The sequence below is a fragment of the Dermacentor albipictus genome, chromosome 3 (assembly GCF_038994185.2).
Source record: "Dermacentor albipictus isolate Rhodes 1998 colony chromosome 3, USDA_Dalb.pri_finalv2, whole genome shotgun sequence".
Classification (NCBI taxonomy): domain Eukaryota; kingdom Metazoa; phylum Arthropoda; class Arachnida; order Ixodida; family Ixodidae; genus Dermacentor; species Dermacentor albipictus.
The window spans coordinates 153,569,232-153,594,986 of NC_091823.1; the positions used below are offsets into that span (position 1 = coordinate 153,569,232).

The 25,755-nt window shown below is 48.4% G+C and overlaps 1 protein-coding gene across 7 annotated transcripts in view; it reads right to left on the bottom strand.

Annotated features, from left to right (window-relative positions):
• LOC135920011 (uncharacterized) overlaps window positions 1-25,755 on the bottom strand; it is a 206,263-nt gene that overhangs the window by 86,036 nt on the left and 94,472 nt on the right. For 6 of the 7 annotated variants that reach the window (XM_070536194.1, XM_070536195.1, XM_065454075.1 and 3 more), the window contains exons 3-4: window positions 11,759-11,954; window positions 9,056-9,104 (exon numbers count right to left, since the gene is read on the bottom strand). In XM_070536194.1, coding sequence (XP_070392295.1) covers window positions 9,056-9,104; window positions 11,759-11,954 — 245 coding nt within the window. The remainder of the gene's footprint in view (window positions 1-9,055; window positions 9,105-11,758; window positions 11,955-25,755) is intronic. The other variant, XM_070536196.1, reaches the window with a different exon arrangement.

Here is a 25,755-nt window from a genome sequence, read left to right on the forward strand (position 1 = left end):
CTGCCATTGCATATGGCTGCCCATTAGCATAATTCGCGCGGCTCGCCGCAGCAAAAATTATGGCGGAAAATCTCAGCAATGGCGGCCCTGCGCAACGTCACGCATCGTCAAAATGACGTTTACGAAACAGCCCTTCCTGTGACGCTCCCTACGAGATATTCCTTCAGCCAATCAGCAAGCTGGCATGGCGCATATCTTGAATCGCCACCACATATTCGCGCAATTGCAGATGCATTGCACTGGCTTTTGCACACTACCGCTCACATTCTTTTTGAAGCGCTAACATCACCATATATCTGCCAAGGAGCAAAAAAATGTATTAGTCCATAAAATTTGCAGCTCCACGTCACGTTTCGTCATCTTGATGAAAACGCAAAATGACATTTCGCAAAACTTCCGCTTCCCGGCACAAATTTCAAAACACGTGACCTCTCGACAGCCAATCAGAGAGTAAACATGGCGGATAATGGCGGCCGTGCAGCCGCCATGCGTGTCCAGAATAGAGCCCAAGGACAGCCGAAAGTCGAAGAAAACGAACCTTCCAGAAGAGCGCAATAAGAATAGCCATCTTGTTCTTGCAGGTTCCACGCTACAAAGCACGAAAGTTTTTTTTTTCATAACACAAAGCCATGCGCAAGCTTCTAGTTATGTTGTCCAATGAATAAAACCTTCATAAAAGCGATGACTTAACAAATGAACACGATACTGCTACGTTTTATGAAGGAAAAACAGAAAGTACAATATTTCAAGAGCACCACTGGAAAACCAGAACCGAAAGCAATTCTTGAGTTTTGTGTTTATGCCATCTAGTGAGAGACTACAAAACTAGGTCCTACGCTGCTTAAAAAAAAAAAAACGCTGCGAAGGGGGAATCGAACCACGGCCACCCGTGATGCGGCACGAAAGGTGCTCGCTATTTTACCACTCGGCCACGGCTACCGAGGCTTCGCCAAGGGGTACGCTCATGTTTTTATAGATACCACGGCAATTTTCACTAGTGTTTTAAAAATCGCTTTCGGGAACAGTCTTACGCCATATGTGGAGAGTCGAGAGAGGCATCAATCGAAAGCTGAGTCTCCGGACTACATGCGCTGCACTGCGTATTACGATAGACGGGATAGTTTTATTACAGTCATCGTTCTTGCCTCAAAAATCGAGCACAAATTTTCGTCCATTGCTAAAACTTTAAGTGCTGTGGGAACACAATTTTTACGTGCCATAGTGTGATCACTGCATTTGGCTCGTGTGGACTGTCATCCAGGACACGTTTGTCACCTGCGTTTTTCAATAATCGCCCTGCAGCTTTTGTTATTCGCGAAAAACCCGCTCGTTCCATTGAAAACGCGCTAGCTTCGTGCCGGGCCCGTTAGACGGGTTATCCGTTCAGGGAAGATATGTGTGCCGCTTTCGTATCTGCAATCAGCCGCTCCTTTGAGAAACTTTTTTCCATCTACTTTTTGCGACGGTCGTATTGTGCTGATAGCTAAGCACGATCCATCAGCAGTTCGTCAATGGAGGCCAATCACGCTTCTCTCTACGTTGACTACAAAACCTTCACAGCTACCGTCACCCTGCGTTTGGGAAGCCTGATGTCTTCCTTACTAAGACACCATCATGCATGCTCAGTCTCTGGCAGAGAAATACACAGTCTTTCGTTCGTTACGCATGGCATAATGACATACACGTTGACCAGGTCAGCACGTCGTCTCTTAGTTTCACGAGATCACGAAAGGGCATTCGATCGCCTTGAACATAGGTACAGGCGCTCCCAGAATAATTCGGAACGCAACACACGCGGCTGCTCGCCGGCGGAGCGCACCCGTGGGAAAAGTAGTACCATGGTTTGCGCGTGCGCGGTCTCCCTAGCGAGCAAGGTTGGCTCCCCAGTGCATCTAGTTTGTGTTGCGTGTCTGCAAAACGGTAGCCCTAGGTGCCCCTTAACGTTTTGTCAAGGGAGGCTGGGCCAGTGGTGTCTGTGACAAGCTGTGTCTGCGCATGCACTCGCGTTGGAGCATAAGCGCTCGTGTCTGCATGTTCGGGTGCTTGGGCGCCTTTTTTTTCATTTTTCGTGCGGGTCATATTTATCATTTGCTCAAAATATTTACGGTAGGTGACCGTGACTAGCGCTGGCAAAGGGCGGTGTTTTCGTCTGATGCAACCGTGATGATATCGGCGGCTCGATTGATAAAGAGATACGAACACATTGAAACAATGACAGTTACGCGAATTTCGCCCTATTCCTATCGAGGCAACATGCCGAAAAGAGTGCCGGTGAATGTGCGGTGAAATATAATTAAGCTCAGCTCACAAGGTATACCTCAACGTGAGATATGCCACCTCACAGGAAAGTCTATAAGTGCGGTCAACCGAATAATCCAAGCATACAGGAATGAAGATGGCCGACTCAAAGATGCAGCATGATCAGAACGACACCGATGCACGTCGGAAGAGTCCGACTTCTCATTGTTGCTGCAGCCGTTGCAAATCCTATTCAGAGCGCCCGCCAGTTCAAGACAGCCCTCAACGTGCATGTCAGTGAGGAAACAGAAGGCGCGTGCGAGTGGCTGGTCTTCGTGGGTTTGTCGCGGCACAAAAGCCACACCTTACGGAGCGCCAAAAACGCCGGCGCCTTGAGTTTGGCAGGGCATATGAGCGCTGGACGACTGAAGAATGGAAGGAATTCATATTCTCAGATGAATCGACATTTTCATCTCGATGGGGTCAAGAGCGCCGCGTATGGAGACCATATAACTGCACGTATTTTCATTTTCTTTCTGATCATTTAAGCACAAATTCTTCGGACGCGCAAAAGGTATTTCACCTGAAAAGATCATTATCTATTCTCTTCTTTTCGTGTAGATACGAGCCTGGGTATGTTTACGAGATCTGCAGCAGCGGCCGCTGTAGTATCAACGTTTGGGGAGCAATTAGCAAAGAGGGCCTCGGTCCGCTAATCCGACTGTCCCCATCGTTCACAGTTAAAGCTTACTGCGAAATTCTGGACTACCACCTATTGCCATACGTTCTGGAAGGGTCATTTAAATATGGCTGCTACTTGTTCCAACAAGACCTGGCCTCGGTGCACACCGCCAGAGCTGTGGAAAAACTTCTTCAAGAACGTGGTGTTCGCGTTCTTGACTGGCCTCCGAAAGGTGCAGACTTCAATGTTATGTAGAACGTGTTGGGCATGATGAAGGAAAGTTTATGCAAGCTGAATCTGGGAGGGGCCAGTGCCGACGAGCTCTGGCTCGCCATAACGCGCGAGTGGAAGCGCCTTGGTGAGAGGAGGGACTTCGTAGATGCGCTCTACGAGTCAATTCCACGCCGCGTACAAGCTGCGCTTCGCGTGGATGGCGCATTCGCGAGATATTGATAGCGGAACATGCCAACAGCTTTAGACAAAACAGTTACGTTTGGATTCTTTTTGTTTACTGTGGAAAATTAAAGCCAGTGTTCTTCCTGTCATTTAGATTTACTGTGTTCTCCTTACTATTTTTTTTTTGCATTCAGCTCACACAGCCTAACCATGATTATCGTTGTATATTTCCTCTGAGCAAAATACAATGAGCATGAAAATGAGTATCTTCGCCAACAAACGCCGACCCGCGATCAATACGTAAGGATACTCGCTACCATTGGTCCAGATTCCGTGATTGATTGGCGCACAATATATGCGAACCACGTAACGGGGTGCGCCAATAAATGATAGAGTCGTGAAGAGTTCATTAGAGTGCCCTTTGTATGAAGTGAGTTCTTGTGCGTGAAATTGGCCTTGATGAACGGGCCGCGTTATTTTATATTGTAAACTTTTTTATTGCAACTATCGCAGACACACCCGTTAAGAGGAGTCGTGTAATAGTGGTAATTGTCCTCGTATTACGAAGCTAGTAGTAACACGGATAGGGAGCTATTTTACTAAGAGCTAATACTTCGCAGGACAGGCTAACACGGTGGAAAAATAAGGCAGCGATGCCGTTGTAGCCAAGCCGCCTCACTAGCATGTAATCACGCAAAGCATTGCTATCTCCCAGACGGTATGTAGGCCATGGCGAGAATACGCTGCAAGGAATCCACGAGCCTTTATTTATAGATTACGGTGCATGCATGCTGTGCTAGACATTCATTCGCCCAGGGCACCTAGCGTTACCTTCTTGGAGCAAGCCAACGCCAATCTAGATGCACTAGGGAGCGAAACTTGCTCGCTAGGGAGACCGCGCATGCGCAAATCTTGCCTGTATTTATCCGCCGGCGTGCTCCGCCGACGAGCAGCTGCGTGTCCGGCGTTCCGAATTATTCTGGGAGCGCCTGTACATATTTAATGTACTGAGCTCGTTCTGCTTTTCGTCAAATTTCGTTGAACACATTAGGAATGCCTATTCAAATATCCGAAGTACATTGTTCCTTGATGGTCGTGAAGGTGCACCATTTGCCGTTAATCGTGGTGTTCGTCCAGGGTGCTCCCTATCCCCAGTACTACTTCTGCTCAGCCTTGGGCCATTTCTGCGCTCAGTGGTTAGAGACTCTTACGTATGCGGTCACCTACTGCCTTGCAGCGGTGCTGCGAAGGTGACAGCCTTCCCCCATGACATCGCGTTATATCACAGGAATGAAGGCGGCTTAACCCTTAGACTTCGAATTTTCATTGAGTACGGAAATATTTCAGATGCTGTGCTAAATTTTTCAAAATGTAGTTAAATGGTCATTTGTTCACCACAGACACGCCTAAGTCCCTTTTTCAGTCTACAAAAGAGCAATTCTCTGCGTATTTTAGGCCTTGATTATACCTATGATGACATATCAGACTCTGTGTGGCTCGCAATCGTTGAAGATGTGAGGCAATATATCCACGAAGTTCAAGGGTATGATTTACTCTATTAGAAAGAAGGTACTTAGCACAGTCTATATTTTGCGGCCGAGCGTTGTAGGTTTCTCACCATGTACAGCCACCATTATGGATTACTAGGTCCTTGCAATGCTTCCTCAGTTCCTTCTTCTCGCCGAGCCGTACAGCGCTTGGGCAGCCGCGTTCTCGCGGTGGGTTCGCGTTTCCCTTAGTGTCTGTCCGCTTCCGGCTGCTTTCTCTGCGATTTCTGCTCCGCCTGTTACAGCGTTATCAGTGTCCTACGCGTGAACTCGATTGGTATTTCCTTGGCGCAAAAAATTCATTACATGTTAGCGAGGGTGCACTTAAATCGCGGACCAAAAGTTTTAAACGCACATACATTTTACTGTACGGCCGTGGCATTTTATCGCCCCATACAACAGGCATGTCCTAATGTAGACGTTCTCGAAACCCGTGTAGTAGACGCTATGGCAGACTTACTGCTTCGTCTAGTTCCCCGAACGCGCCTCGCATGTTCCAGTAATATGTCATGGGATGCGATAACGCAGTCAATTCAGCCTGGCCACCCACGCGACTTCATGTGGACTCTAGGGTGACAAGGGATTCCAACTGATGACAGGCTAGAGTGGTAGGGCGTTGTCCCATCTTCGCTGTGTCCGAATCGCCCCCTTCAAGAATCCAATAAACATGCGCTGCTGCACTGCGTCGTTGCCGGGATATTCGGGAAGGCCGTCTGTACTGGTTTTTGTGGCCTTGGAGTTAACCAGTTTATTACACCTGGTCGCTGCTCACGTGCTGCTTCGGGCAACTTTAATTACTGCGACGGCCTTTTGTCTATGGCGTAACCGGTGCGAGGCAGTTGCCGTGAGACGACGTTGCCACGCTTTCTTTCCACTTCTGGCAAGGCTTTACTCTTAGCTACCATCGTTTCTGCCAGAGGAGTTGTTCTTCCTTGGAGAAGAAGAGTTGCTTCGACAGTGGTCATGCTGTTTCCTGTCTGTGGCTCATGGACGCGTATGGCTTAATTTTCGACCAGCCTGGTTCTTGTAGTCAGGCCATCAGAAGTATTTATTTAATGCACATAGAATAAAGGTGCCCGTGATTTCTGTGTGTGTGCTCTCGAATACATGACCATTCTTCTATACACACATCTCGTGCAAAATTGTGTAAAGTGTTCTGTCACAGCATAATTGTACGTAACCATTGTGCACACTGTATATATGGAAAATCTTTTGTACATGTGATATTTAGTTTATGTGCAACTGTGCTTTTCCTTGGGTATATGTGTTATACTTTGGTGAGTGAGGACTTGGACATTACTTTGAAAACGCGGCGTGTTTCGTGTTTTATATGTTATCATCCTGGCGGAATCTTGCCGGGATTGTAACTCAGTGTTCATATCGTCTCTTGTGGAAACAGACGTATTCTCAACACAGAAGGGAAACGTTGGTGGCGCGTGTCCGACTCCTCTATACGAATGTGCAAGGGGCAACCAAGGGTCGAAAAGAAGCCGAAGAACCCGAATTGCGAAGGCAGCAAGGCCACGATGCAAAGCGGCCACGTTGAGCGGAGGCCAAAGCTCGCAGACGACAGCTTTCCAAACGTTTTCTTCAAACTGAGTCTTGTTATGTCTTACCTCAGAAAGAAGAATAAAACACAGATTAAGGAGGGAATGGCACTCCGTGTCTTTTCTTGACTTCAATGGCACAGTCGGCGAACAGCCAGGTTTCAGACGAACCAGCTTTAAGCAGAGAGTTTCAGAAAAAATATTTCTATTCCATCGACTGGACTTCAGTGCGGAACCCCAATCCCACGGATTCAAGAAGTGCATTTTGTCGTCACCGTATATTCTTAGGCTGACACTACCATCCCGTTCAGACATCCCATTTCTTTGCCATATTCACAAGTGGAAGAATGTATAACTACTTGCACCCACCACTGCAGCGACCGGCCACAGTGGCCACGTATATGTGCCAGGCCGCCACGGAGACTCACGGATTGAGCAACGCTGTTGATGTTACACATAATGTCTATATGAACACAGGCCGGTAAAAAAGTTGCCATTTGGAGAAAGGTGAAATCGCTTGAAATCTTAGGACAGTGCTAAATTTGTCAACTTAGTGACAAAGACCTATGTCGTTGACAGGGCGGCCAACTTTCGGGACGAGTAAATTGACAGTGGAAGGAGTTGGGCTAAAACCGAGAGCTGCAAAATAAGGTGACAATGCCGATTGAAATTGAACAGAGACGCAGTCAGCCCTGTGGTCGACGCCAGCGTTCGGCAGCTCTCGGGCGATTGCCTATATAGGCGAGATACGTGGCTGCCAGTCATAGCAGGGTGAGTCGGGGCTAAAATTTCGCACTCTAACTCTGCCACATGACATAAAATAATTCCATGGTGCCATTCTTCGATGACTGCACGGAGAACAATCTTCGCGCATTCACTATGCGAACAATTTGTCTTGTGTGTCCCCTATCACATTCTTCAAGCGGCCAACATTCCTTAATGATGCCCTTGACGGTAGTACAACTGTTGAACACAAATAAGTGTTAAGAGTTATTTGCGATGTCTTCCCGTATGTGGACAGCCTTTTTGGCTTTCCATATCTGCTATTGAAGAGTGCGGATATGGTATAAAGGGTATAGGTATAGCATGACAAGGTACAGCATGAAAGACAATTCAGAGAATAGACAAATGCTGCATGTATACTGGTCAAGCTCCTCGCACACGCGTAACATTGACGGAGAAGTATTTTGACAGCTCCAATAATGGGTACATCCTAGCCAAACGTATACCCGGCCTAGTGGCCAGTAGATGTGACGTAGTTTAACGTACTAGCAGTGGATAGCGACGAGCACGGACAGAGCCTCCTAAACAGCAGGCCTGTGCACTCTGATTTGTGACGTCATGCTACTTGGACCGAAATTTCCATTGCCAAGCCCAGCGTGACGAAGGCGATGACGCCAAAATCGACGCGGCTTGATCGGGAGCGTCCCCATTAGATTCTATGGCAGTCGGGCAAGGTAGCATGACGTCACGGATCGAAGTGCACCGGCCTTGTGCTATCTAGGAGGCATTGGCACGGAGCAACAGCGCAATGGCCTTGCTTGGTCACGTAAAGCTAACGGCGCTTGGAAGGGTGCGGCCTAGTGCTCGTTGCAGCTTCCCATTTTCTGCTTCATGTGCTCTGACAGCCGAAGTTCCTCATGCCACAGTTCCGCAGGTAATAATATTTGCCCACATCAAAAGTTCATATGTCTTGTGCGGAGAGTTTTCTTCAATTTGTCAATTGCGATAAGGCTGCTGAAACAAATGTTCAAAGGGTAATGCATATATTTTTCTTAATTAGTGTATATTTGCCGCGTATCACCTTCACATCGTGGTCGCCAAAACTGACATGTCCTTGAAGGCCGTGGCCTTTCAAAACGACCATTTTTACACCGAAGCACTCTATGGCTAGGATCCAGGGATTTCTTCGTGGCGTAATATCGACCGCAAACTATCATTAATGGCTCATACGTGCAATGCAATGGCTCATACCTGCTTAACGCAGAGGCTACAAGCACTCAGCAAACTGAAGCGAACAGTGCATACATTCCTTGCAATTACGCATACAACAAACCGGACAAGACACATTTCAAGAAACAACAATCTCAATACAAGCATCCAAACCACATAATTGATGATACGGCGCTCCTGCACCTACGTGCAATGCACAGCACGTAGCGAACCCCACATCCGTTTCCCTGTAAACATTTGTGTTAGCCAAGCTGCCGTGGCGACGGCAGCTTGTAACGTCGGGAGTGACCACCCTAGGCTTTCGTCCAAAATATAACGGACCTATCAGCTCATTACAATGTTGTTGCAGCACTGCTATGGTTGGCAGCGTGCTGTCAGAATCACCATTACTCCTATTACTAGCATTACTGTAAGGTAGCACAACTGCTATTACTCTAAAGCCATAAACCATGGCACACTCATCAGCAGTTGTAGTTTTGGTTTTCAACAGGTTGAATGGACATGTGTTTTCGCAGTACCGGGATGGTGATTTAATTTTTTGATAATAGTTTTCTCCGCAGAAACACACTGTATACAATTTGTTAATCTATGAATTAACCAAAATCTGTGTGAAATCATATTTTATAGGAATTGCTCACTATGGTAAACCAAATATTTCCATATTTCCGTGAGCTCCGTGGAAGAGTACTTACCGCTCCACGGAAATACTGCATAATCCAGCGCCTCTTTGTCCACAATTGCCTGAAGTAAAAAGAAACAAAATAATATAATAGTGCAGTCGCATAGATCACATATAATGTGATCAGTGTACGGCCGATATGATCAAAACACTCACGGCGCCAAAAATAGCTGGCCGTGTTGCAAACGCCATTGCTTATGGAACATTCTTTTTTATAGTGGAGCGTGTGGAGATTCAAAAAATAAAATGCAAATGGACTGACAATGCAAAAACAGTAGTGATGCAGAATAACTACTAAGGCTTTCGTGCAATGTACAAATGACTTTTCATAAGGGTATTGCGTGGCTGATCATATTTGTGTAAAATTTTCACACAGTGATAAATTTCCCGCGGTATAGCTGCGTCTTCATAACACTTTCAGATTGTGGCAATGTTGTCACGTCCTAGCCACGGTGAAGAAATAAACACTGCCAAAATTGAAACGTAATTACATATCTTCTTACTTGGACTTGTGAGAAATCATTAACGACGAACTATACTGTAAAGAAATGTCGAGTGCGCGAAGGGTCGTCTTTTTATACATCACTCACCGTAATGTCCTGTGTAATAATCTTGCTGGCAAGCATTGGAGAATGCAAAACTACGACTAGAATTGCGAAGTGCCCACATTTTTAACTCAAAAGCCCTGGTTTACTTTAGAATTCCCCAAACATTCACCAACTTACGGTTGTTGCATGCAAGTCCTCCATCTGATATCGACGCCTGCGTGCGATTCAGGTAATTATAGTGCGAACGAGGAGGAAACAAGACTTACTTTCCGACAAAAAAAAAAGCATGACAGAAAGAAGGAACGCAAGCTGACTTTTATTTTGATGCTTGCGCCTGAGGGAGGGTGCCATCCGTGCAGGAATTCTGCCGGTTTGGATGCCTACTGGACTCGGCACACCAGCTGTCAGTGGTTACACAGGTCCGAGCAGGACTAGACGGCCTCCCACTGTTCTATTGTGGGATGCACGATGGTGGGTGGTGTCGTTGCATGGGGAGATTCCCATTTCTTATGATAGGGCGATGCTTATTCCTCATAGTTTGGGTATATATCGTTGAAATTGGGCGAAAATATGCCGAATTAGGTGCGACCTTTAAAGGGACACTAAAGCGAAACAGTAAATCAGTTTAGACTAAGAAAGCATTGTTTGAGAACTATGCAGGCAGTCATTTCAAAATAATAGTTTCATTATTAGATGAGCAAATGAAGGTCGAAGTATCAGTATTTGAATTTCACGCCGAAACCTCGACGCCGGTACGTCAGTGTGACGTCAGGGATTCCAAAGTATGTTTTCGAACTTGGGCTGGGTTGACTGAGTAAAAGCTCCCGGAACTTGCCATGTTTAATATTTGGTTCCTTTAGAACACAATTTAGTCAATATGCACCGCTTTTTACTTAAATAGGCCCTAAAAGAGGCGTTAAAATCTATGACGTCACAGCAACCAGGTGCGGGACCTTGAAGGAGGCATCGCCACCAGTTTTTTGTTCTTGCGCTTTTTCTGGATTACCAAGCGTCTTACCGTGTTAAGTGTTTTTGTCATCGTAGAAATGTAGTTTACTGATGTAGAAGAAATAATTTTTCCCTTTAGTGTCCCTTTAAGATTGAAAAGCTTAATGAGGGTGCCATACAAAATGCGCCTGCTGCCTTCACATTCTTTACTTACACCGGCTTTAAGGCAGTAATAAAAAGCTAATCATAAAATGTTTGTTATTTCGTTACGGTAATTCGTTAATTGTAACGTTAACTTGCTGATGTTGCTTTATCATTAACGTTAGTTAGTCTTCGTTAATTTGTTTTGTTAAGAAGGGGAATAATGAATGTTAGCCACTAAGTGTCCATTCTCCGTGCCTGTCCACCATTTTGACTATTCCGGCTGACGTAATGGAGTTATGCTATCCACAACAAATTCTTTCCGAAATTCTGCAAAATTTTTAATTGATCACCCATTATGTGACAGAGTATAGTACCAATAGCGGGAACGCGGGCAAAAGAAGATGCCCTTACGGTAATAGTTACGTCTAGTAGTGCTGCTTGGCCCCTCGAGTACCTCAGGACATTCCACCATTTTCCTTTTTATTTTATCCACCTCCCCCCACCAAAAACGCCACTCTGCAATTCTCGTTCATTTACTTTTGAGCCTCGAAACAGACCCAATAAAAAGATAGTTACTACATTCACGATAGCTTTAAGAACGGTTAACGTCGCTACGCTGTGAAAATTCCTTGAGTGTTATTAGTTCCTCTTTCATGAAGCCTTTTTTTTATTGTGTTCGCATGACCTCTCGCCGCTTCTCTGAAAGTCTAACAGATTTTTAAAAAAAAATCTCTTCTCAAAGCTGAGAGCGAGCTTCGGTCCCCCAGCACAGCAGCCTGGTGCTCTGACCATCAGGCAATAATAGGACATATGCTTCCATCGCACCAATGGCAAACAACAATTTGACTTAATCGCCGGGGACCCCACAACGCATAGCACAGGCGTAGTCGAGCGCATGCCCGTGCATGTTTGCTTGCAACGCCACAGGAACGAAATAGACGAATCGATATAGAAATTTAATAAGTTGTACACCAGAGTTCGCACCACACAGATCGGAAGATGTGCGTCGGATGTGTGCAAGCGTTCGTGGAGTTTTACTTTGACAGCTTGTAGGGTAATGAAGAGAATGCACTCACCTCGAAAGATTCGCGACTCTTTTTATCCTTTATCGCACGAATTGCGAAGGTATAGAATGTTCCAGATCCATAAACTTCCTCTTTTGGTTTGCTGTCGCTTCCGCCTCCCATGCTGTGTACCACTGCGAGTGGCTTAAGATCGTAAAATTTCATCAACGAATAGGCGCCGCTTTCATTACCGATCGCATGCTCGTATCTAAAAAAAAAGAAGCACACATTTGTCGCACATAGCACAGATGAATTTTAAAATTGGTACGCATGTTCGACAAAAATATCACTTTATTAGTAGGCTCAAGTAGATCATAATGGGTTGGAACGCGCCTTCGAATAAACTGCCTGTTTCCTACAAAAGCATTCTAGAAAGCCGCGTTTACATTTAATTACGGCTTGGTTGCAAAAAACAGGCATATCTACACCATCATGCAAAAAAAGAGTTGAGTCATTCAGACAGGACACAAGAGTAGAGAAGTGGACAACACGAACGCCACTTCTCAGCTATTGCGTCCTGTCTGCACGTCTCACCTCTTGTTTGCATAATGAATCCCTACCAACAAGCGCAGCATTCTGTCATATCTACACCACTTTTCCTTATCGTTGAATGCGCCCCATTCTCGTCAAAAACAACATAAATGAATTGGGAAGTAGGTCCTGTGAAGTGAGTTTAAAGGTGCGTGGAACAGCTGCTGGATTAGATACAGTGGCGCACTGAGGAACGGAAATGTAGTTCAATCAGGTCGAGTGTTTACGCGTTTGCGCTGGCCGCTTGCTGACGAACAAAACAAGCTCTCCCATTACTGCACGTGCCAGGTTGAAGATTAGAATGCACATGATTTCGTTTTACTTCTTCGTTTAAGACATGCTATTGTCGACGAGAACTCGTTTTGTTAGCCCTTATTCTAAATAAAGCAACCAGGGGCCCTATAGCGTGAAACTATTCCAATATGTTTTTATCAAATTTGCGTAACCGCCGACGCAAGTATCGGGCGGTCAGCCGCAGGGTTTTCTGAACAGACAAATCAAACGCTCTCCTCTTTCATGGGAGGTCATTTTATTTGCTGGAAAAACGAATAACGTTGCCTGCACTGAGCGGGTTGTCTTTTTTAATTGGCTTACAAGAGGCAATGAGCAGGCTCAAGGGGAGAGGGATTCAATGGGGCTGAGCCACTGCACTCGATAACCTGATGAAGAGGGTGGTGCCGGCGCCTGTGATTGGTCCACTTTCTCTACTACTCTCCACTACTGCCTGCAGCAACCTCTTCATCCGGTTATAAATATTCAGCGCACTGGCTCTGCCCCTTCGAATCCTTCTCCACTTGAGCATGCTCTTCGCCTCCTGTGAGCCAATTAGATTAGACAAGCCGCTCAGTGCAAGCGATGTTATTCGTTTTTCAAGCAAACAAAAGCGAGCTCCTATGGACGAGGGGTGCATTTGATTGGTTTGTTCAGACAACCCTGCGGGTGACCACCTGATGCTTACGTCGGCGGCCACCCAAATTTGACGTCACGGGATTGGAATAAAGATATAGTGGAATAGGTTTACGTTATACGGCCCTAGTTTTACGTTAGAGCGCCCCAGGGCGACTGCAGTTTGCATGGCAACATGAAATACTTTTCCGACAAAAGTTAGGCGTCTTAGGTTCAACTCCTGGCTTTCTGTCGGCACTCCAATCACACCGACGGTGAAAACATCAGTGTACTATCCTGCTTAATACGTCTGCTCCGACTCATTCGAAAAGGTGTGCGGGTTGGTCGCGCGAAAGACACTCGATCGGGCTAGTTTCTAAATAGTGGTAATGGCATTAACGAAGAACATTCATCTCAAGCCTTTCGAAATATTGAGGTATTATGTTTTCTAGAGTCATGGCCTACTGCCAGAAGTGTAGTTAAGCTGGTATAATAGTGAGCTAAAAAATTAGCATTGAATATATTTTTCGATTTATTATGGTTACTGGCTTCTCAAGATCAAGGACGATGAAAGCAAAAGGTTACAGATTGATATTTCCCCAGGACATCATGAGGCGAGATTGATTCATCCATAAAATTCACACCGAACACCTGAGCAAACACTGTTTTGCCGAAAAGGACTTGTCTTCTAGCAATCTGTGGAGACTGCATCTTTCACCTGACACGGCCTCCAAACGTACGCAAAGGGTCACAACTGCGTGGAGCGTGACAGAATTTCTGAAAATATCGAACATACGAGGGCCGGCCGCGAGTTCGACTAAAAGCCACTGCTACCGACGCAGGAGCTGGCACGATGCGCCTAGTCTCAAATTGGAGGATTGCGAGCATAGGGAACGCTTTGAAAAAGAACACTTTAAAACGACCTCCTGAACAAGGAAAAGTAGATCAAGCAACGACATTCCAATATTTGGAGTCAACCCTACAATGTCTTGTCATTTGCTGCAGTTGATGAGTGCTCCGCATGCAAATCTTGCTATGTGCTGAATGCTTTGAGTGGCCGGAGTTAATGTCTAGGTTGTCAGCTGGGTAGGTAATGTTAATATCTGCAATTAGATGTAGACTTTGGGACAACATGGTTCCTTGCTACTCAGTTGATATATCGACGCTCGTGAAAGACGCATCTTCCGAAGCTGTGCAAGCACCCTCTGCAAGCACGCACGCGGTCCACAAAAGAGATCGGCGTCGTTGATTTCGCACAGGTACTTCTGTGGTTCAGGCACCGCGACCACTTACTGCCACTGCTAATCATGGAGGCAAATGACTGAAACTTACTGGCGATAGACTGAATTTCAGCATTGTGCATGCTCCTGGAAGGACTAAACCAGCTTCTTCACGTTATGGTAGCCATACAAGAAATCATCGCTAATCATTAAGCTATTATGAAACAAGGTATTGATTACTACACTTGTCCCCTGGCACATTTAAACGTACAGGGGATTGAGCAACCAACATTTTACTGCTTGAAGCGTACCACATGCCCTGCGAAGTGCAGTAGGGAGCGGAAAATAATTGCAACAAAAAGGCTCCTCGAAATAACTCATCATTTTGCATTGGCATCACGAATACTGCTTTATCGCAAGAGATACGGCCCTATTCACTGTTGTGATGACTACACGAGAATAGTCAGGTTATTAGTGTGAAAAGCATCGTACCACCTTCCGACATAGGGAACACCGTCGACAGCTGCCTCTACCGAAGGATGACATCAATGTCATTTTGAGGCCACACAAGGATATCATCGTTAAATATCTGCTTGGATCGGAGCTCGTTATGGCAGTGTTAGAGGCCTAGCAGAATAGTTTTAGAGGCAGCATTTTTGGGTGTGGATTCATCCCGGGTCCAATATTGTAATATTATCCACACCACACGAACAAGTGGCGGAAGGCTGTGAGAAATTAGACAAATAAAATTCAGGGGGCAGCTTCACCCCTTAATTGATATGTGGCAGACCTAGATGTTCTGTGAGGCATTGTTCACGGCTTCCCACTCGGAACAGCTCACGCGGAACTAATGAGGAATCGGCGGTTCCGCACTCAAGGTGTGAAGATTGAAAGAGCCCGCATGCTGGGCTCATAAACATTGGTGATAGTTACTCAACGGAAAGGTGCTTCCAAGGTATGTGTACTTCATTGGAGCCATAGCGGTCTGCTGTAAATACAAACCCACAATCCAGGTTTGCAAAATATGTCGGTCCACGGATCATCGCACCAATGTGGGCCAAACAGCCGATATCAGCGTGTGTTTCAAATGTGGGGTGCTCACCACGAGTTCTCACCGAAGTGTTCCAACAGTGGCTACGAACACTACGGGTGACCGTTTATGCAGAAAGAAGCTAAAGAACATCGCCCCTGTACTTCTCGAATCGAGCAGCGTCAACGAAAATCGGTGTGGAATAATTTGAAATAAAAAGACTCCCTGAAATAAAGCAACAGTGACCCCCACGATGGTTCAGCTTGGAACGGCAGGAATCGATAAGCCAAAGGAAGTCCCATAGAGATCACGATCACGATCAAGACCTGCATCGAGGACATGCCAAACCAAAGCCAACAAACCAGAGGACACTACTTCGAAACCAAACCTCAAGAACACCTCGGCCAATAAAAAGGACAGGAAGACCCCCCCCCCCCCCCCCCGGGACTGGAACCGGAGCAGAAGAAGCAGCTGCCAACCAATTAAACAATCAGATAAGCTTGGTAGGGGTGGTAACGCCCAGTGCTCTACTAACAGACAGTCAGCAATACGGAAAAATCGTAGATGAAAACAAAAACTAATGAAAGAAAATGAACAGCTTAAGATTAAAATGGCGGCCGAGCGCAAAGAATTCCAATTGGCAATCTCCTCCTAGCAAAATAAGTTCGAAAACACAATTAAAATACTCCAGGCCTCTGGCCTGGCGGCCAGCCCTGAGGGGCACAAGACGGAAATACACCCCACCCAAGAAAGCAAGCTGTAAATAGGCGAGGGAAGAGGTGACAAACTTCTTGGCATCCCCACGCATAATCACAAGTTTATCAAACAGATCCAGAACCAAGTCCACGAAAATAGAAGTAGCATTGCGAATCTCCACTAACTTTTAACGAATTTTATGTAAGGCATAAAATCGCTTATCGCCGAGGAATTAAGAATCCAGAAACAATACGTAAACAAGACTGTGGGAGACTTGCCGAAGGCAAATAATAAGAGCCCTCTTATTATTGTAACCCACAAACCATCAAATGGGGGTCGGGACGACGCGGAGGCTCTCGTATATGATGATTCAAACTAAATTTAAACGCGGGGAACAATTAGAAATTTGTCAAAAGGATTGCCGCACTTTTAACAAGCACCCTGCTGTACATAAAAATTATATAAACGGTGCACTAATCCGACGAGATGTAGTATGCCAGCAGTAAATTGGCCCCAACGTGGTCAAGCGGCGAGAATATTACACACCGCTAAATTCAAAATATCCCGGCGTGGTTACCTTGGTGATCAGAACTATCGCGGCCAAAGCAGAGTAGATCGAAAATCTTCAAATCAATCACCAAATAATAAGCTTATTCTCTCTAAAATGAGGCCAGGCAAAAACTATAGTAGTAAATTTGCACAGTCCGCCCAAAAAAACAGGAATGAAGATTTTAGCAAACTCTTTGCGGATGCTCGGGTACTGAGACTCGGGCACCAAGGACCACCTCGTGGTACTGGGAGATTTCAACGCTCCGAGCACCGCATGGGGCTACCCAATAAACACACCCAAGGGAACGAGTTGCGAACACGCTGGATCCAGGCTGGCGCTGAGCTTCATCACGCTCCGCACCATGCCCACCAGGATCGGCAACAGCGTGAGAAGAGACACGTTACCGGAACTCACTTTCACACCCAACATCAGCAACGTCATCTGTACCAACCTAGGTAAAAATATAGGGAGTGGTCACTGTCTTAGCAGCATTTCCTTCTCGACTCCCGAACTATGCCGGGCGGCGGAGACAATGTTTGAACTACACTACCCTCCACGTGGTCAAGCCAAAATCTATTTGCGAATGATCCGATTTCATTACAGCAGCACACGGGAAGGCATTGAAATAGATTACATGGACGGTGGAAACACCGGTGGTAGATAGCCACCTCCTGAGCCTGTGAGAAAGCAGGCGTAGGCTGCAAGAAACGTGGCGAAAACAACGTTTAACAGAAACCTTCTGAGCAGGATCGCAGCTCTGGCAGAGGAAGCAAATTGATATGATAGTACATTGGCAACTGAGGGGTATTCCACTTCTGCCGTTCGCTACAAGAAATACTGAGCACTACAATATCCTGGGCCATCGTGACAAATATCTTAGACCCGGAAAAGTCCAAATCAGTAACCAGCAGAACATTGCAAAGGATCGCGGAGGAATTTCTAGACCCGAATGAGGAATTAATAGAGGCTCTCAAGGAAATATATGTCGAAGCGAGTGCGATACAGCCCACCGGACAAAACATTTATGCTGGTGTCCAAAATGGGAAAGTGGACTTCCGAATATCTACGGAGCAGGTTTTTGTGGCGGCCAGGGCAACCAAGAATACCACGTGGATACCCTTTTTGCCACATTGAGTGACTTTTCACCATTTTACGGACATTCCTGACATCCGTTGGCGGATGTCAGGAAGCACTTCGGAGACCACGCCTTGGCCTCCGGGGCGGCTCAGTGCCACTCGTCCGCTACCATCATGGAATATAAAGTAGAGGGAGAAAATATTCCTCCGGAGGAAGTCACTCAAGAGCAGGGATGGCAAACTCCCGGTGCTAGAAGAGCTGGCGCCAAATCGCGGGAAGCTAACCCGAACGCCATGGCAACGCCTTTGGCTCCACATAGCTACAAGTCTAGCGGCGCAGCGCTGAAGACCAAGATTATTAGGGCAAGCCGAATGCCTGTTCTTCCCAAAGAAGACACGAAGATCGTTATTAGACCAAGAGGTGGGCTGAATATTTCCAAAGTTGGAGCGGCCACGGTGGATGGCGCAATACTTGCAGCCTCCGGCATCAGCCAGCACGAGCTCAAACAAGACACTCTGTGCCCGAACTTATAGCAAAACATCATGGCGGCCAACACTCCCAGACGGGATAATGCCGATCGATGTGCCCGCATCAAGCAAATCCGAATCACCAGCAAGATCCACGAGCTCGGCGCGTACGAGACAGCCCCGCACTCCGCGTCCAAGGGGGTCATACGTGGCATACCATTACAAGATGACCCAGCGACAGTGGATGGCAAGATTGTTAACCAGAACAACCATCTTGCACTAGCAGCCAAGAGAATCGCTCAGACTGGGACAATCATCATCGCCTTTGACGGGCAGTGGGTACAGAATTTTGTCAGGTACGGAACGCTCCTGATGAAATGTTCCCTATATCGAAAGCAAGTTGACGTATGCCACGCCTGTGGAAGACTCGGGAATCGCGCGGATGTATGTCCAACTCCGAGAGACGTCATCTGTCGGGGATGCAGCCTGCCAAATCCTGATGAGCAGCATCAATGCACCCCAAAATCCAAGATCTGCGGCGGTCCCCACCTTACAACCGGTAAAGAGTGTGCGCATAGACTCAAGACGCCGTACATCGTTCGCCGAGGACGCTTCGAGCGTGCCAGGCAGCAAGAGGAGCTCCCCACGCCGTCGAGCGTTCGATCCTCCGATCCGCGAGCCTCATCCAGCACCAACCTTAGTGACAGAAGACGCGTACGCTCGAGAAGCCGCTCTACAAGCCGACGGGGCTCCAGAAGTCGCTCTACCTCGAGATCGTGACTCACATCGCCTTCTCCGGCGCGCTCCAGCTCCAGAAGCTGCTCCGAGCCCCGCACTGGGAGCGACTCATCCAACAGCTCACGTTCGAATACCCCCAATGGCGGTAAAGGCAAGTCCTCTCTAACGTGGACCGATAGGGTCCGTGGCAACCAAACGCAGGCGTGCAACTCTCAAGACTCGCACGACTTGCGTCTCACGAATGAGCTCGAAAAACTTAGGCACGCTAATGATAGTCTTAGGGAGGAAAACGCTTTGTTCAAGCAGGAAATGAGTCGGCCAGCCACCGACATGGCGGAGATACGAAGACTGGCGCTCACACAGCCCGCTTCTCAGCCTGCCGCACGCTCTTCGGCCATGGACACAGTGGAGGCCCCTTCCAAGACGGTTGCAGTGAAGCGGCGTGCCCTGGATGAGTCAAGGGGAGACGAAATGGTAGAACTCCTGTCTGATCTCAAGAACGCCAACTCCAACATACAGACAGGTCTCCCTCACGTACAAGAGATGATCGCGCACCCTCAGCTGGGCGGTTCGCCCTCAGCGCTAGAATACTTAGGCTGGAGGGGACCAGCCAAGGATCTTTTCCAAGCACATCTACAGCACAAGTCGCAAAGCTGCACAGCGTCATTGCCTCACCGACAGAGGGTGCCATTATGAATGCGGCACTTTCGCAATCCATTCCCAAGCCCAAACATGGGTAGCAGAGCTAACGTCATAAAAATGTGGCAGTGGAATTGCGCAGGGTTCGTCAGCAAACGGGCGACCCTGCGACAGTACCTAAAAAGCGTCAAGGACAAACCCCAAGTAATCGCCTTGCAATACATGATCACATATAACCTATCAAGCTCCCTGGTTTCCTTACAGTGGCTTCCACTGAAGGAGGAAGGAGGGTTGCTATCCTGGTCAGTAAAAAGTTCACGTGCCTTCAGAGAGACCTTGGTCCCGCGGACAGTGGGATCGTGTACGTCATGGCCGAACTCCTTGTCGACCCCCTACGCAGCGCCTAAGACGAAACAGTATCTTCATACTGAAGGTTTACTGCAGACCCAGCGTTCACAGAGCCAGGCCTAGTGGTATTCTCAAGAAGGCCGCGCATTTGGCCGGCTGTCAGCCTCTAGTCGTCATCAGGGATTTTAATGCCCAGCATCAGGCGTGGGGCTATTGTACCAATACGTAGAAGGGTCGAGACATATGGGACGAGGCAACGGAGGAAGATCTTACGCTGATAACCGATAAAGACTTTCCAACCAAGAGAGGGAACTCGGTGTGCCGAGATACGACTCCGGATCTTACGTTTGTCAAGAACCTGGAAAACGTCAAGTGGACCAACACAGCCATGGACCTCGGTAGCGATCATTGCGTCATCGAAGCGGTGATCAAGGCCGCCCATAACAAAACGAGGACCTTTAGGTTCACTGACTGGGACTTGTTCCGAGCCAACCGCTCCGAGCCCGTCCTTAACAATGATATGGTCCTAGACTCTTGGTGCGACGAAATAAAGAAGGATGCGGCTAGAGCCACCAAGGAGGTGACAACCGATCTGAAGGTGGACAGGATAGACAGTAGGCTGGCGCATCTATTGGAAGCCAAGCAGGCACGGCTCACAAGATGGAACTCAGCGCCAAAACAGAAGGCTACGCAAGAAAATTTCAGATATAAAGAAGATGATAGAGGCTCATTCCAAGGTGCTATGCAAGCTGCAATGGGACGAGCTGTTGCGACTCGGTGGAGGGCCAGCTCAAGAAAGGTAAAAGCTGGGGTCTCCTTAGGCCCCTGCTGCACGATGGCAACGCCAAGTCCAACCAGAAGAGAGCTTTGGCGAAAGCTGTCCATTTGGCCACCGACTCGACTCCAGATGAGGCATTCACGACGAACCTCACAGAAAAGTACCTGGCGGCCACGGACGATCCGGTGCCCCCTCAGTTTCCCGAGTACGAAGGGCGTGACGTACTATCTATGGACGAGGATTTTACCGTGACCTAGGTAAAGCGACTTCTCGCATCCCTCAACGGCAGATCTGCCCCTGTGCCCGACGGGATCACCAACAAAATGCTCAAGCATCTCGACGACGCCTCACTCGAGTTTCTAACGCCCAAGATGAATGATATCTGGTGCAGCGGCCTCATTCCCAAGAGCTGGAAAGCAGCCTACACAGTACTCATACCGAAACCAGGTAAGGCGCCGAGCATTGACAATCTAAGGCCCATCTCCCTCACGTCGTGTGTTGGAAAGATGGCCGAACACGCCATGCTTAACAGCCTCAGTGACCATCTCGAGTCTAACGAATGCTATACACACAACATGATTGGCTTTCGGTCGGGGCTTTCGACTCAGGACGCCAAGAGACTGATCAAGCACCAGATCATTGACTCTACCTCCGCCGATACTAAGGCGATTCTCGGCTTGGATCTGGAAAAGGCTTTTGACAACATATCGCACGCCTTTATTCTCAATAGCCTAACAGAGTGTAACGTCGGCAAACGGGCATACAGTTTCGTGCGCTCCTTCCTTTCTTCAAGGTCCGCTTGACTCAAGATTGACGAGGTTTTGACCCACGAAATCCAGCTTGGGCCAAAGGGAACACCTCAGGGGGCGGTGATCTCCCCGTCGCTGTGCAACATCTCCATGATCAACCTGTCGAGAGCCTTGAACAAAATCCCGAACGTTAACCACACGATCTACGCGGATGACATCACCATCTGGTGCTCCAGTGGATGTGAAGGGCAGGTCGAGGGTGCTTTGCGAGAGGCCTTCGATGTGACGGAGCGGTATCTTATCCCCACCGGGCTAAGGTGCTCGCCTGCTAAATCCGAGATCTTGCTCTACAAGAAGAGGCCCAGAGGCGGCTCACACCGGTCGTGGAAGCAAGCAACAGAGAGTATATAGTTGCATTATTCACCGATAAGGGCTCCCCAGTACCGCGGGTAGACACTATCAGGGTCCGAGGAATGTTTATCGAGTCGAACGGGGCCAACGGTGCCGCCCTCAAACGCATTTATTCCAAGACCGAAAGCGCCCTCGGCCTGATCCGAAGAATCGCCAACAGGTACCGCGGAATCAAGGAAGACAATCTGATCCGGATTATCCACGCCTTCGTGCTATGCAACCTCACTTATTCAGGGGCTATGCACAACTGGCTCGTATCGGAGCGCAACAAGGTCAGTGCCCTAATCAGAAGAGTCTTCAAGCTTGCCCTCGGCCTTCCCATCCGAACGCACACCAAAGACCTCCTCAATTAGGGAAATAACAACACGTTCGAAGAAATTGTTGAAGCCCAAGAATTTTCCCAGTTTGTCAGACTCTCTGGCACCCCAGCGGGCCGAGCGATACTTGGCAAGCTGGGACGTAACCCTATGGTCGTCAGTCTCGACGCTGTGAAGCTGCTCAGCGACGTAAGGTCCAAGATTTACAAACACCGGATGACACGAAATATGCATCCCACCTACAACGAAGGACGAAAACGAGCCAGGGGTAAAGCTCTGGTCGCCAGTGCCTGCTTGAACAAGGACCGAACATCCTTCGTAGACGCTGCTTCGTACGTTCAAGAGGCCTTCTCCTCGGTGGTCATCGACTGTGATTCTAAAATCCTTATCTGCGCTACCGTCCACACTTCTAGTTCCAGCGTTGCAGAGCAGGTTGCTATTGCTCTTGCATTGACGGACAATGTACATGACACGATTTATTCGGATTCCAAGGCTGCTGTCAGGGCCTTTCATATGGGAATGGTGGCTCCCCAGGCCCTACGTATCATCCAAAGTGCCAAAAACATTAAACATCACTCTTTGACCTGGTTCCCTGCGCACCTTGGAACCAATGAGAGTGCCTCAATCAACCCCAACGAGGAAGCGCACTCGGCTGCACGAGGTTTGACTGACCGTGCGTTGGGCAAGGCGTCCTGTCCTGGGTGACCCGAGCCTCTCTGCTCGTACAACGAAATCTGCAAATATGATTTTCTGTCAAGAAGACTCCTACTGTCGCCGCACTCCTCGTTGTGGAGGGCCCAGGCCGTCACTCTCAGACTTCTGAAAACAAGCACTTACCCGAGCCCCGCGGCGCTGCACATAATGTACCCAGAACGGTTCCCAAGCCCGGACTGCCCTCTGTGTGGTGATTATGCGGACATCGAACATGTCTTGTGGGGCTACGCCTCTGCCGGTCCCCCTTTCACTCAAGAGGAAATGATGAAGCTAATTAGGGCCCAGGATCAGACATCTCAAATGCTGTCAGTCCAGAGGGCTCGCGAGAGGGCCGTCAGGTTTTACCTGACGGTCCCCGAGTGGGCCTAGCCAGGTGACGTGGAGTTTGCATACGTCTATAGTGCACCAAATAAAGTTGTTTCACTCACTCACTCACTCACTCACTCACTCACTCACTCACTCACTCACTCACTCACTCACTCACTCACTCACTCACTCACTCACTCACTCACTCACTCACTCACTCCTGGCACCGATTAGATTACCAGCGCTATGCTTAGAAAACAACGATAAAATCATAGAAGCTATGGCAAGGCAATTTATAAAAAAATATTGGCTTAAGGGAGAGGTCCCCGAAGAGTGAAAAACTGCAAAATTATTACAATGAGAAAACCCGGAAAGAAGGCATCCCTGCAGGCGCTCAGGCATAGTTCACTGATGTTCTGCATGGGAAAGCTCTTCCAACGGGTGATACACACTAGGCTTAAAAATTTCATTGAAGACTGGGGCTTGTTCCCGGCCACCATGTTGGGCATCCGCAACGGCCTTTCGGCACAAGACGTGTTCCTCCTGCTACAGGAAGTACTCAAAGGCGTACCCAAGGGTGGCGAGTACCAACTGCTAGCTCTTAACCTGATGGGCGCCTTTGGCAACATATCACATGAAGCAATACTATCCGAGCTTCATATTGTTACGCAGAAGGACGCAGACGTAAAGCTATATGCAAGTAAATTTAGAAGGAAATACGCCGTACTTGTCCTAGAGGCAACAGCCCGCGCTAGCCTCCAATCGTCGTCGTCGTCTTCACACTGGTCGCCTCTTCTTCATCGCAAATACCGTTCCGTAGCACCGCCCCGGGGGGCAAAAGTGCCGTCCCGGAGTGACTAAAGGCCAGACTCGGAAGCAGTGTAGTAGGCCTTCAGCCGCCTGACGTGCACGACATCGCTAGATGCCAGAGTAAAGGACGAGGACGAGTAAGGACGAGAGTAAGGACGAGTAAAGCACGAGGCGCTATATGACGCCACAGGCGTCACATAGCGCAGCACGTTGTCGGCCCCTGTGTATCGCGAAAGGAGCTTCCCTGAAAATCCGACGTGATGAGAGGACGACCACAGGAGCACGATCGCAGCAAGCGAAAACTGTACGTCATGGTGGCGGGCGTTGAACTGACGCTGTTGGGTGGTTTGAGAGGCCGTCAGCCGAGTACGGGCAAGCTGGCGTGCATGGTCGGGCAGGGCGATGGCGTCGCGCGCATACTCGCTTCTTCAGATCGCAGTAGGAGGAAGTGCGGTGTCAAGGGGCAAGGTCGGTTCGCGACCGTACAGTAGATAAAATGGAGAAAATCCAGCGGTGTCGTGCCGGGAAGAATTATACGCAAATGTGACTTAAGGAAGAACAATGTCCCAGTCGTGGTGTTCCTTGGAAACGTACTTCGACAGCATATTGGTAAGAGCACGGTTTAACCAGTCAGACCATTGCTTTCAGGGTGGTAGGAGGTAGTCAGCTTGTGTTGAATGGAGCAGGAACGCATAATGTCGGCGATAACTTTCGAGAGGAAGTTACGACCACGGCCAGTAAGCAGCTTTCGCGGGGCGCCATGAAGCAAGATTCCATCATGCAAGAGAAAGTCCGCTACGTCAGAGACGCAAGTGGTAGCGAGAGCGCACGTGATAGCGCATCGGCTGGGGTAATCAGTTGCGACGGCTACGCATTTGTACCCAGAGGAATACGTGGGAAAGGGGCCGAGGAGGTCCAATCCTACATGAAAGAACGGTTCCACAGGGACGGGTTATAGGCTGGAGATGACTGGCAGGTATCACGTGAGGTATTTTCCGACGCTGGCAGGGATCACAGGGAGCAACATATCGTCGGACGGAGCAAGCGAGACCAGGTCAGTAGAAGCGGCGGCAGACGCCGTCGTACGTGCGGGTTACCCCAAGATGTCCTGAAGTGGGGGCGTCATGCATCTCAAAGCGCACAGTCTGTGGTAGTTGTTTTGGCACGACAAGATCAGATCCGTCAGGCGGGAAGTTCCTTCGGTAGAGAATGCCGCCCTGGAGGACATATCGGCGAACGAATGGGTCGGTAGGTGTAGAGCACAGACGCTCGATGAATCCTCGCAGCGATAGGTCTCGGTACTGCCCATCGGCGATGTTAGCGAAGGCAGACACAGAGAAAATGCCGTTGGCGGTACTACTGTCAGCGTGGTCAGGCTAGTCTATCGGGTAGCCAGACAGGCAGTCAGCGTCATTGGGTAGTAGGCAAATTTGTAGGTGACAGAATACGAATATTCTTGAAGGGCGTAAGGCCCAGCGACCAAGTCTTCCTGTAGGATCTTTCAGTGAGCATAACCAGTAAAGCGCGTGATGGTCTGTGACAAAGGAAAATTATCGGCCATATAAGTATGCGCGGAACTACGCAACCACTCAAACTAGGGCCAGACACTGACGCTCAGTGATGGAATAGTTGCGCTCCGAGGGTGAGAAGAGCCTGCAGGCGTAACAGATAACATGGTCGTTGCCGCGCGGTGTTGTGCCAGTACCACGCCAATTCCGCAGCGGCTGGTATGGTCGGGCAGGG